This window comes from Panthera uncia (genome assembly GCF_023721935.1).
Source record: "Panthera uncia isolate 11264 chromosome B3 unlocalized genomic scaffold, Puncia_PCG_1.0 HiC_scaffold_1, whole genome shotgun sequence".
In the NCBI taxonomy this organism is placed as follows: domain Eukaryota; kingdom Metazoa; phylum Chordata; class Mammalia; order Carnivora; family Felidae; genus Panthera; species Panthera uncia.
This window is the reverse complement of record NW_026057582.1, coordinates 75,253,532-75,266,690: the sequence shown is the minus strand read 5'-3', so window position 1 is coordinate 75,266,690 and position 13,159 is coordinate 75,253,532. Positions and strand designations below refer to the sequence as shown.

General features: G+C 35.9%; 2 protein-coding genes across 2 annotated transcripts; both read right to left on the bottom strand.

Annotated features, from left to right (window-relative positions):
- Window positions 1-1,205: 1,205 nt before the first annotated feature.
- Window positions 1,206-2,192, bottom strand: LOC125909769 (olfactory receptor 4L1-like). Its single transcript, XM_049613232.1, has one exon. It carries the CDS (start codon window positions 2,190-2,192, stop codon window positions 1,251-1,253), a length of 942 nt encoding a protein of 313 aa, XP_049469189.1. The 3' UTR covers window positions 1,206-1,250.
- Window positions 2,193-10,668: 8,476 nt separating this feature from the next.
- On the bottom strand, window positions 10,669-11,610 carry LOC125909768 (olfactory receptor 4K13-like). The gene has a single exon (XM_049613231.1). It carries the CDS (start codon window positions 11,608-11,610, stop codon window positions 10,669-10,671), a length of 942 nt encoding a protein of 313 aa, XP_049469188.1.
- Window positions 11,611-13,159: the final 1,549 nt, after the last annotated feature.

The following is a 13,159-nucleotide window of genomic DNA, read 5'->3' as shown; positions in this document are numbered from 1 at the left end:
TAATGCTCTTACTGGATTCTTGAGAGATACATGAGAACAAATATGTGTATAAACATAAATGAAAGAATAAGGTAAAATGAGCTGTAACATATATATCAGGTAGAATTTCTATTTTTTAAGAAAGAAATATGTGTTTCTTGTAAGTAGATGACAGATCTATCTTCATAGAAACTAGCCTGTTTGCCTTGTTAAAAAAGTAATAATTCTTACACATATTAGGATCCACAAAAATCTGAGCTTATGTGTGTGTGTGTATGTGTGTGTGTGTGTGTGTTTAAGAGTTTAGAAGAGTTGGAGGGTGCCTGGGTGGCTCAGTCGGTTGAGCCTCTGACTTAGGCTCAGGTTATGATCTCGCAGTTCATGAGTTCGAGCCCCATGTCGGGCTCTGTGCTGACAGCTCAGAGCCTGGAGCCGGGTTAGGATTCTGTGTCTCCCTCTCTCTACTCCTTTCCCGCTCATGCTCTGTCTCTCTCTGTCTCTCAAAGATGAATAAATGTTAAAGAGTTTAGAAGAGTTGGGATGAGCACGAGGTGTTGTATGGTAACCAATTTGACAATAAATTTCATGTTTAAAAAAAAAACCAGTGTTAAAAAAAAAAGAGTTTAGAAGAGTTCATACAATCTTATGCACATTTAGTCAACTAGAGAATTTAGCTGAAAGTGCCCTAATTCTGAATTAAAAATAGATAAATAAATTCCTATTTAATTCCTCTTTATTTAAAAAAAAATTTTTTTTAACATTTATTTATTCTTGAGACAGAGAGAGACAGAGCATGAACGGGGGAGGGGCAGAGAGAGAGGGAGACACAGAATCGGAAGCAGGCTCCAGGCTCTGAGCCATCAGCCCAGAGCCCGACGCGGGGCTCGAACTCACGGACCGCGAGATAGTGACCTGAGCTGAAGTCGGACGCTTAACGGACTGAGCCACCCAGGCGCCCCAATTCCTCTTTATTTAATGAAATGTAGTCTTGGACATTTCTAGGTTTCCGACTATACTTAGTGAACCAGTTTTTTTCTTTTTAATTCTTTATTACACCGAAAAATGATTAACCCTACCTGGATTGAATTTTAATTAAAACAATTATTCTTCCAAAAAAAAAACATGTTATAGAAATGTTATAATGGAACATTTGATATTTTTAATATACATTATGAATATTTTTAAGTCTACAAACAAAATGAATTAATATCAACTTATTCTGAGATGTACATGAGTTTTGCATTGAAAAGCTTTATCATCATGATTGTTGCCTAGAAGATCTGTCTGGATCTGACATGTTGGGTCCTCAGCCTATTCATGGCTGCTTTCATCTCCTTATTTCTCAGAGTGTAAATAATGGGGTTCAGTAAAGGTGTAATAATTGAATAAAACACAGAAAGAAATTTATCCACTGAAAAGCTACTGACAGGCCAAGCATAAATGAAGATACATGGCCCAAAGAACAGAGTGACCACAGTAATGTGAGCGGACAGTGTGGACAGAGCCCTGGAGAGTCCACCAGAAGATCGACGTCGGACAGTTACCAGAATGACAGTGTAGGAAACGAGCAAGAGTATGAAGCAGATGAAAGACAACAGTCCACTGTCAGCAGTTACCAGCAACTCCAGAACATAGGTCTCTGTGCAGGCAAGTTTTAAAACTAGGGGAAGGTCACAAAAAATATCGTCCAATATATTGGGACCACAGAAGGGCAAGTTGATAGTAAAAACCATCTGGCTCATCGTATGCACAAAACCGACAACCCAGGACAGCAGCACAGAGCCCGTGAGGACTCGGCGGTTCATGATGGATGTGTAATGAAGAGGTTTGCATATTGCAACGTACCGATCAACAGCCATGACTATGAGAAGAGTCATCTCACTGCCCCCTAAAAAGTGGAGGAAGAACATCTGAGCCATACAGCCCCACAAGGAAATAGTTTTGTTCTCCTTGAGAAAATCTGTGACCATCTTAGGGGTTGTGATTGTAGAAATACACATATCCAGAAAGGAGAGATTTCCAAGGAGGAAGTACATTGGTGTGGAGTACAGATGTGAGTCAAAGGTTACGGTGACCACGATGAGAAAGTTTCCTGCCACAATAGCTGCATAGGCCAACAAAAATATGAAAAAAAAGAAAATTTCAAGTTCCCAAATGTTGGTGAGTCCTAACAAAACAAACTCTGATATCATTGAGCTATTCATTGTATCCATCTAGTCTATATAGGGGTTTTCAGAGTCATTAAAATGTAGAAAATCTGAAAAAAGTGATGATTTAAACTTTGATAGTTTTGAAGATATGAACATATAGAAAGTAGCATTGGATTCCTATAGAAAGAGAAAAGATGAACATTTCTCAAAAAATACATTCAATTTATTGATTCAAGCAACATTCACATTACCAAATTTTTTTCAGCCAGAAAAGCACCAAAGATAAGAAATTTATTGTAAAATTTTGTAAACAGTGTTTGCAGGTATAGAATGCATCTCCACGTTGATTTGTTGTTTCTATCATGAGTTTATGAGTTTATGAACCATGAGTTCAATGTGTCAATGAGTAAAAGAGCCAAATGACCATTAGTCAAATGATTTAATTCAAGTGGGTAGTAATACAGTCGTATAACTTTGTGGTGATGGTGCTTAATATTTGATCTTTTGCTTCTTTCCCCTTCCCTAATATAAAATATTCAGATGTGTGCATGTGAGTTGATATATTTTTTTCAGCAACTTGCTTTAGGGTAATTTATTATATCAATTATACTATATCATCACCCCTCCCTTTTATCTTAAAGAGGTATAGCAATGATTTCGCTTATTCCTGAAGCTATAATCTGGTTATGGATTATCATATGTTCTTATTGCCCCCCTAAATTATAACAAAACAAGCTTCCTAGGAAGTTTCCAGGCAAGGCCATAAATGTTTCTCAGTTTCCAGGTTTCTCTCTTTCTCCTTTCCTCCTTCCCTCCCTCCCTCCATTCTTTCCTTCCTCATTCCCTCCCTTCCTTTTTTCCTCCTTCCTTCCTCCCTCCCTTCCTTCCTTCCTTCCTTCCTTCCTTCCTTCCTTCCTTCCTTCTTTCCTTCCATCTTCATTTCTTCCTTCCCCTCCTCCTCCTCCCATCAATGTTGTCCTCCTCTTCCTCCTTCTTCTGAATAGCGTTGTGCATTCAGAACAAAACTTGTGTCCTCCACTGCTGAGCCTTTTCGCCTATTTTCCTGAATGTATTATTGCTGGGTTTTTGGCTGGAGTTTTTATTTTTTCCTTGTCCCTTTATATTGTGTATACAGATGGTCTTTACAAGTAGTGTTTATGTTTCCTTGGCTCCTAAATGCTTATCATTATTGTACCCAGTACTTTCCTCTGACACTGTTTTGCACTTGTGTGCAGACTGACTCAACTCTTATCTTGGCTCCTACATCCTTAACACTTGTACCCTGTATATGTATCCAGATTGGGCTGACACTGTTGGCTTACTTTTATCTACTTTTAATTTTGATTTAGATCTTTTGGTCCTAGCATGTTTTTCTTTCTTCTTAAAAAAAAATCTATTAGTGATATACACCAAACACATAGGTGGAGGCTCATACATATACAAACAAAAAGCATGATACTTACAGCACATTCTAGTCCTGGAGCACCAAAACAGAGCATGCAAAACCTACTCTGAATTTCTTTCTTTTCTTTTCTTTTTTTTTTTTTTGCTTAATAGTTCAGGAAATATTCAGAAGTTTTTGTTTAGCCTAACTATCAGAATTAAAGAAAGAAACTGAATCAAGAATAAAGATTTAAATTCTGCCCCTGGCCTCAACATTTACTAGAGATGTATACTCTTAACTTTTGAACATTGATTTATTTTTCCATAAAATCAAATAATACCTACTCTACTACCTCATAGATTGTTATGAGACCCCAGGGTAACATATTTGGAATATATTTGTATATTTTATTAAACAACCATAGATCCTACATAGGTACAATCACATAATTCTATCTGTAGCATTATCTCATTTTCTGATGATTTTAAGGATGCTCAAACCAGTAAGAACCACAGAAGAATCTTACCATGTAAGACTTGGTAAAGAAGACAGTGTAAAAGTATTTTTCTCTATAAATATAAATGATGTAATTACCTTAGTTGTCTTCATTATAAAGATTTAACACCATCGTTGTTATTCCATTTCATGCAGTACTTGAGTCTGCGTACTAGTTATGTATAGCTTCAAATTATGCATTTCTCAGTCTTATGGTACTAACAGGAGAAAATCTTGAGAATTATAAAAGCAATTTTGTAATATTTTAATATGTAAAATTGGAAAATTAAAAGAAAAAAATTGATATTTATTAATTTAGTTTTTTTAACAATTTGCAAGCCTCTTCATTAAATATATCCATCATATAGATGGATTCTATTCTGTTAGGGTAGATGAAATCATTCATTATGACAATTTATACACATGATCAAAGATAAAATATCTTTAAAATCTATGTTTTTCTGCTCAGACACAGACAAAAATAAGACAGAGTATGAAAAAGAAAATAATTCTTCTTAACGTAAGTCACAGTTAAACCTTAAGTGGAAAGTTTAAACTTTTGCATGATCTGTATTATACAGACGTGATGAGCTGAACAGGAATGAAAAATAATTGGATAAAAGTGGATAGGGCCTGGTTTGGTTTCTCTGTAGCAGGAATTTGTCTGAGAATGGGATGCTTGACCTGTGACTGGAGAGCCTGGCTCTTTCTGTGCCTTTTTTGTGACTAAAGGATGAAAACGTACTGCACTCTTTTCCACTGAGGGCACTTGTCTGGGGAAGAAAAGCTGTGGGATGTCCAATACTGAGTCTCTGTATTCAGTAACAAAGTCTTTTCCATACATTTCCACAAATGCACTTAAACAATATGTGTGGAAATGTGTAACTGGCAGTTCTTTTAATAAGAATAAAGGCTGTGCACTTTTTAGTGATCTTGAGGGTTTTTTTAAATGAATCATCTTATGAGAGAATTAGGCCGTGCATAGATTATCTAACCCAAGGGTAATATTCACTTTTATAGGCAAAAATCAAATTCTGCCAAAATAGCCATTATAAATATTTTCCTGATTAAAAAATAAACTTTTACAATTAATAGAAAAAGACTTAACATTATAAATACACAAAGGACTTTTTTCTCATATATTGATCAAGTTTGAAATATTAAAGTAACTTTTAAATGTAGGTAGGGGGCACTGGGTGGCTCAGTTAGGTTAAGTGAGAGACTCTTGATTTGAGCTCAGGTCATGATCTCATGGTTCTTGAGTTCGAGCCCTGGTGTTGGGGGTCTGTGCTGACAGCACAGATTCTGCTTTGGATTCTCTCTCTCTCTGTCCTTCTCTCTGCCCTTCCCCTGCTTGTACACACACTCATTCTCTCTCTCTCTCAATACACACACACACACACACACACACACACACACACACACACACACACGTTGGAAGAAGACCAGTGGACTTAGAAAAATAGAAGATAGTCCTTGGCTTGCACAATTACCAAAAACAAATATATTACCAGTACAATTAGATAATTATATTGAATAGAAAGTTATATAACTTCAGTGAAGAAAATACTTGTAGACTTGAGGGAGAAGATTTTTTTAAAAAATACTGATTGAAATTAATCATTGCTCTCACCTAATGTTCCCTAAGTGTTTTCTGTGTTGAAATACATACTGAATGTATGAAGGTAAAAACATATGTGAGTAAATTAATATGAAAAAAATAAGTCATATTTCCCATTTTATTATTTGAAGTGTTGATAGATTACATTTTAGACTTATCACAGATGCTAAACTTAGCCAAGTAAGAATCCGATTTTTCCATTATTTTACAACATTCTAAATTCTTTTAGTTTTTTTTATCCCAAACATATTAAACTAACCCAAGTTTGTATTGCAAAAAATAAACTCGAACTGTAAAACTGACCCCTAAAATCAGGAATGTGAGTGCTATTTATCAGTCAGACTAGCTGTTCCTCTTACTGAAATTAGATACATTTGTGCAGTTGCTAGTTGACCCAAATTATCTTTTACTGTTGCCCTCATTATCAGATAATATGGTTATCATTCAGTTCTAAGTTTCTGTGAAATTCAGTTCTGAGTTTTTCTTTTATTAAAGTGTGCAACTGCAGTTTGGTGTTAGCACTGCTATCTAAACCTACCAGTTCTAGCTGAGGAGTGGTCTCTTTAAAGACGGGCAGACACAGTGAGATCCTGAATATATATCTTTTTTACACCATGAATCTATATGACCATCATTTGCAGTTTTTTTTAAAAAAGGACAAGAATCATATACATAAGGTATAGGCTTGTGATCATCTCCCAAAAGGAATTATTAAAATAAATATGCTAGGGTTCCCTAGAGTTCAGAGCAAGGACCTCTTCTCTCATTATTTAAGTGGATTGTGTATTCATGAAGTATATCAGCCATGTGAACTTTCTCTAGTAAGTGCTTTGTACTAACTCAGGTGTTTTGGTTGGGGCAGGACAAGCACATTGATAGAAAATTGATCTATTATAGATTATAGTCTTGAGGAAATAGTAATTCTATTAATTTGATTTCCTCAATCTGAATATTTGTGATTAATTTGGTAATTGAATGTATTTATTCAAGTAAAGTTAAAATATTACCCACACTGAACAAAGCATATAAGGAAATTCACAAGTATAGGCCAGTTCTTAGCAGAGAAAAATCTCCTTTTAACATGTAAAGGGAGAGAGAGAAAAAGAGAGAAGAAAGAGCTTGAATGAGCAAGCTGGGGAGGCTTTCACCATGGTAATCGATAAAGGAATAATGGTAATCAATAAATGATTGGTTAGTGGAGTTTTGCAATCAACCATTCTAAAGATAGAGAATTTTGCTAGCTCTTTATAATTATATAGAACTTCATGGTAACTCAAAAGTATTAAAAAAGATCTGTAGCAACACCTTTACAAAACAATGTAACTAAGCAAATAAAATTCTTAAAGCTATCAGTGTAACAATATGATTGCAGATGAGTTCATATGGTACAGAAATTTTTCTGAATACTCTTAAATATAACTCTTCCATGCTTGTCCAATTAAAAGCCTCTTGAAAAGATTACAAGAAAGTGAGGGTAACAAATATATGATACGTGTGGTGCCACATTAATTTCCAAAGGCCACAGCAGACATTGTTAATAAATTTTTCACACTTTTTGATTGAAACAAAGAATTTGTTTTTTAATTTAGTTCCTTATACAGCCACAGCGATTAAAATTGCCATGAAAAATAAACCTTTTAAGAATATTTATGGTGAGTAAGTGTGTGTCACAGTTCAGTGTGGCATTTGAGATGCTTCAAGAAGAAGCCTCTTAAATATAGAAATCAAAAGATAATATTAGAACAGTATTATGTGCTCTGACCTAATTGTCCAAACCAGTTGGAAAGGATGGCATGCATAGAATTTTTCAGAATAAATCTGAACTGTTAGAAGCACACAATCTGGAGCCAAACTAAAGTAGGACAAATATATTTTAAAAGGATGAAGAAGGGAATAAACAGGAAAAATATCTGAGTTTGATATGCAAAGTACATTGTAAAGCTTTTGCACTGCAGAGAAAACCATCAACAATACAGAAAGTTATCGTACTGGCTGGGGGAAGGTTTTTGCAAGTAATATATCCAATAAGGGGTTGATACCCAAAATATGTAAAGAATTCATACAACTGAACACACAAAAAGGAAAAAATCTGACAAAAATGGTCAGAGGACCTGAACAGACATTTTCCAAAGAAGCCATATAGATGGTCAACAGGCTCATGCAAAAGTGCCCAACATGACTAATCATCAGGGAAATGCAAATCAAAACCACAATGACATAATACCTTAAACTTGTCAGAATGGCTAGAATCAAAAAGACAAGACATAACGATTGTTGGTGAGGATGTGGAGAAAAAGGAACCTTATGCACCTGCCTCTGTTAGTGGGATGTAATGTACAGGTGCTGTGGAAAACATTATGGAGATTTCTCTAAAAATTAAAAATAGAATTACCATGTTATCTAGTAATTCCACTGTTGGATATCTAACCAAAGAAAATGAAAACACTAATTTGAAAAGATTTATGCACCCCCTACATTTATTGTAGCATTATTTATAATATCCAAGATATGGAAGCAACCAAAGTGTCCGTTACTAGATGAATGGATAAGGAAGATATTATACATGTGCATGCACACACACACACACACACAGAGAGAGAGAGAGAGAGAGAGAGAGAGACAGAAAGAGAGAGAGAGAGAGAGAGAGAGAGAGAGGAATATTACTCAGCCATAAAACAGAATGGAGTCTTGCCATTTGCAACAACATAATGATCTACAGGATGTTAAGTGAAATAAGTCAGAGAAAGACAGATGCCATATGATTTCACTCATATGTGGAATCTAAAAACAAAATAAATGAGTTAAAAAAAAACAACAAAAACCAGAATTCGACATATAAATACAGTGAACAAACTAATGCTTGCCAGAGGTGAGGCAGGTAGGGGGATGGTGATGGCAAGTGGGAGATACAGGTTGCCTGTTATGGAAAGAACAAGTCACAGGAATAAAAGGCACAGTATAAGAAATACAGTCAATGAAATTACAATACTGTTTTATGGTGACAGATGGAGCTACACTTGTGTTGAGCATAGCATAATGTAAAAGTTTGTCAAAACCCAGTGTTGTACACCTTAAAGTAATGTAATATGTGTGTCAACTATACTCAAAGAAAAATTTTCAAACAAAAATATTATTTTATTTTATCAAAAACTCAAACAAAAATATTATTATTTTTCTAAACTGAGACATTTAGGGGCACCTGGGTGGCTCAGTCGGTTAAACATCTGACTTTGGCTCGGGTCATGATCTCATGGTTTGTGGGTTCGAGCCCCATGTCGGGCTCTGTGCTGACAGCTCCGAGCCTGGAGCCTGCTTCAGATTCTGTCTCCCCCTCTCTGTGCCCCTCCCCCCACTTGTGCTCTGTCTCTCTCTCTCAAAAATAAATAAATATTTAAAACAATTTTTAAACTGAGACATTTAAAAATGTTTAAAACGACTTCAAAAAAGATGTCCCCAAGATGTTCAAATACTTTTAGGTTTTCTCTTTGCCTTTGGAAGTCTTTACAGTTTCCACATACTCATTGTTTGTGTTTATTTAAGAAATTCAGGTTTACTATCTGAAACAGCCCAAAAACTATTCCCTTTGCTTTCACTTTTGATGCATTATATTCTCTACTTATGAGGACTGAGGTATATACCAAACTGTAATAAATATGGCATCCCCTCCTTCCCTTTCTCAAAACACTTCAATGGCTTTACATTGGCAATAAAAAGGAACCCATTAGGCCTGAAAACTCTGGTCTCTTCCCTTCTATAATATCTCAGCACAGGGGTGCCTGGGTGGCTCCATGGCTTAAGCATCCAACTTCAGCTTATGATCTCATAGCTCGTGAGTTCGAGGCCTCTGTCAGGCTCTTTGCTGACAGCTCAGAGCCTGGAGCCTGCTTCAGATTTTGTGTCTCCATCTCTCTCTGTTCCTTCCCCCCTCACACATACTCTCTCTCTCTCAAAAATAAATAAACATTAAAAATTAAAAAAAAATCTCGGCATAGATCTTTTCCCTTTTATTCATCCATCTCGTTCACAAGGTTTACTTTTAATACTTACAAACTCTTTCTCACTTCACAATGTCTATGTATACTGGCCTTTTCCTGGAATGTTCTTTTCCTTGCACAAATGTCTAATGCTAGGGCTTTCTTAATGTGTTGGTATAAACATCTCTCCTTAAAATGATCTTCTGAGACAACCACTCCTGACATAGATCTCTCGCTTTGATATTCTCTCCAGAGCAGGGACCAGGTCTATGTCTATAACCATAACCATATATCTGTATTGCTTTGGACAGTGCTTGGTACCTAGTAAATATTTTTTTACTGTTTCATAAATGACTGAATTCAGTTGAAAAATCATTGTGTTCATGTTATCTGGTACAGCAAGCTGCACTGAGCAGTTCATGGTTTTAATCTGTAATATTTGTGTTGATATTGATTCTTAGAAAACTATTTGAGTACACAAAGGTATGTTGGAAACATTTATTTTTAGGCATATTTTTTACATTCTACTAAAGATGATTAGCATATTGAGGCTATATAGTGAGAAAGTATTCTTATCCCCATTCAAATCACAATGCCTCTGTGAAGACTCCATATGGTTAACAAATATTGATGGATGTTTTAACACCTATGAAGTTACTTAATATAACTTTAGAAATAAAAATTGATAATAAACACCGTATAGTGTGCTATCTTACTAAGTTTACCCATTTTTACATACTGGGCCATTAAAACTATAAAATTTTTGTAAGAAGACATATGATTGGATATTTTAAACAGTCATCAGGGTCGTTTCCCTGACTTCTAAGAAAAGAAAGTACAAGGAAGTAATGAATGCACACTAATTTATGTATTAAATTACTGCTATGAACATTTTCCATTAGATTTTTAATAAAACTGACCTTAATATTCCATGAATTTTGAGGGAGGAAATTGAAAGTCTTTAAATTTTTAATTTTGATTGTTCTGATAAATATTAAATTTGATATTTAATATCAAAACCCCAATAGCAGAGAACACAAAACAATCAGCTGTTATAAACGTTCTTTAGGAAGTGAGCCAAGAGCCAATATGCTGGCTGCTGAGTCTCTTAATGGCTGCTTTCATTTCTTGATTCCTCAGAGTGTAAATAATTGGATTAAGTAGAGGGGTGATTATAGAGTAAAACACAGAAAGAAACTTATCTACAGAGTAACTCTTGAACGGGAAAACATAGATGAAGATAGCAGGACCAAAGAAGAGAGTGACCACAGTGATGTGAGCAGACAGTGTGGACACTGCCTTAGAGGATGCACTGGAGGAGTGCTGCCAGATGGTGACCAGCATGACAATGTAGGATATGAGCAGGAGAATGAAGCAGATCAGGGACAGGAGTCCACTATTTGCAATCACCAAGAGCTCTAGGATATAGGTCTCAGTGCAGGCAAGCTTGATGACCAGGGGAAGGTCACAGAAAATGCTGTCCACAACATTGGGACCACAGAAGGGTAAACCTACAGTGAAAACCATCTGGCTTGTGGTATGTATGGACCCAATTGCCCATGAGAGCAGCAGAAACCCAATGAGCACCCTGCGATTCATAATGGTCTGATACTGCAAGGGCTTGCATATGGCAACATACCTGTCTATGGCCATAGCTATCAGAAGAGACATCTCTCCACCCCCAAAGAAGTGCATAAAAAACATCTGAGCCATGCAGCCCCACAAGGAGATGGTCTTGCGTTTTCTAAGGAGGTCTGCAATCATTTTGGGAGTTGCAGCAGAAGAAAGACATAAATCAAAAAATGATAAATTTGCCAGAAAGAAATACATGGGGGAGTGAAGATGCGTATCAACTATCACAGAGATCACAATGAGGAGGTTTCCTACTATGATGGCTACATAGACAAGGAAGAAGACTGCAAAAAAGAATATTTGAATTTCTCGAGAAGTGGAAAGTCCCAGCAAGATGAACTCAGACACACTTGATCTGTTGTTGGGGACATCCATTCATCCTTTTGTATGAGTTTATCAGAGGTTGCCTAGAAGAGGGAAAAACACACAGAATGTCATAGGGACTGACAAGTCCATAAACTTGATCTTTACTCACATACTGTCTCTTATCCAGGCAAACAACCCTGTTGCTACTATGACTACTTCTTTCGTATTTTACAGGAAATATTTCACTGGACCACATAGTATATAAACTGGAGGGAATGGAGACAACTAAATAAAATGGGTGTATTGGTTGGTAGGGGCAAGGTCAGTTGGACATTAGAGAAAACCTCTCCTTTCTTGTTCAGCTGCAGATCAGACTGTGTGTGAGCATTTAATTTATTAGAATGATATAAAGGAATTTTGGAAGGCAAAAGCAAGATAAATTTTATCTCTTGCAGGAAGTGCATTTACTGACATTTTTTGTGACATTCCAGTATGCAGTAAAAAGTTTGCCATATTAAATATTGCTGAAATCACATAAAGTGCATTATGCTTCTTGAAAAGCACTAATTATACATCATGAACATATTGTTCATGAACATATTGTTGTTAGAAGATTGAATGTGGAAACAGTTATATCATTAACTGAGATCAAACCCAATTACTGAGGAAAGATTAAGGTTTTTAGACTTGAATGACCCAGATTGACTCTCAAAACTACAGATGCTCATCTAAATATTGCCTAACTCTTCATTTCATATGATCAGACATAAAGTGTCCCATCTGTGCATTCTTATCCCGTTGTTGGAAAATTGGATCAAATAACCATTTTTATGTAATATTTTTTAATCTTTATTTTTGAGAGAGAGAGAGTGTGACCAGGGGAGGGGACACAGAATCCAAAGCTAGCTCTAGTCTCTGAGCTGTCAGAACAGAGCCCAATGCAGAGCTTGAACTCATAAGCCGTGAGATCATGACCTGAACCAAAGTCAGATGCTTAACGGACTGAGCCACCCAGGCAACCCTCTGATATTTGTTAAGTCATATGTTATAATATATCTGAGTGTATAGAAATACCTAAATCACTACTAGTAGGACTAGTGAAGTTTTCCTTTGTAGTCTTGTTCCTCTTTCCTCCATTAGTGAGGGATAAAGAGTATGGTGAAACATTTTCTTTGTAAACATGACCTAACAAAACTTAAAATGTGATATATTCTTTGAAGAGAGTACTGTCTTGGATTACTTAGCCTACTTGAACTTGTACTTCCTCACAATTATTTTCTTTAAAGTTCCTTTAACTTTTACCTTTGTCAAACATGGAAAAAAGTCATAGATATTATGTTGCTTGCTGACTGAAGTGGATTCAGCCAAGCTAAATGAACTTTCAAAAAATACACACAAGTAAAAAGAATAGGTCAGTGCTCAATCAATTTAAATTCACCTACTTAAGACCTTCCTTATTTGGCTGATTTTAGCTCTATTTTTCAAGTCTTATTCCAGGCATGTTGTTGATCTTGAGTCTTTTCCTTGCTTTTATGAGAGCCTAGACCCAGGGCTAATGCAGATTGTCAGAAAAGAAAATAGAATATATGTGATTTGGGGAGTATATTTCACCCTTTTA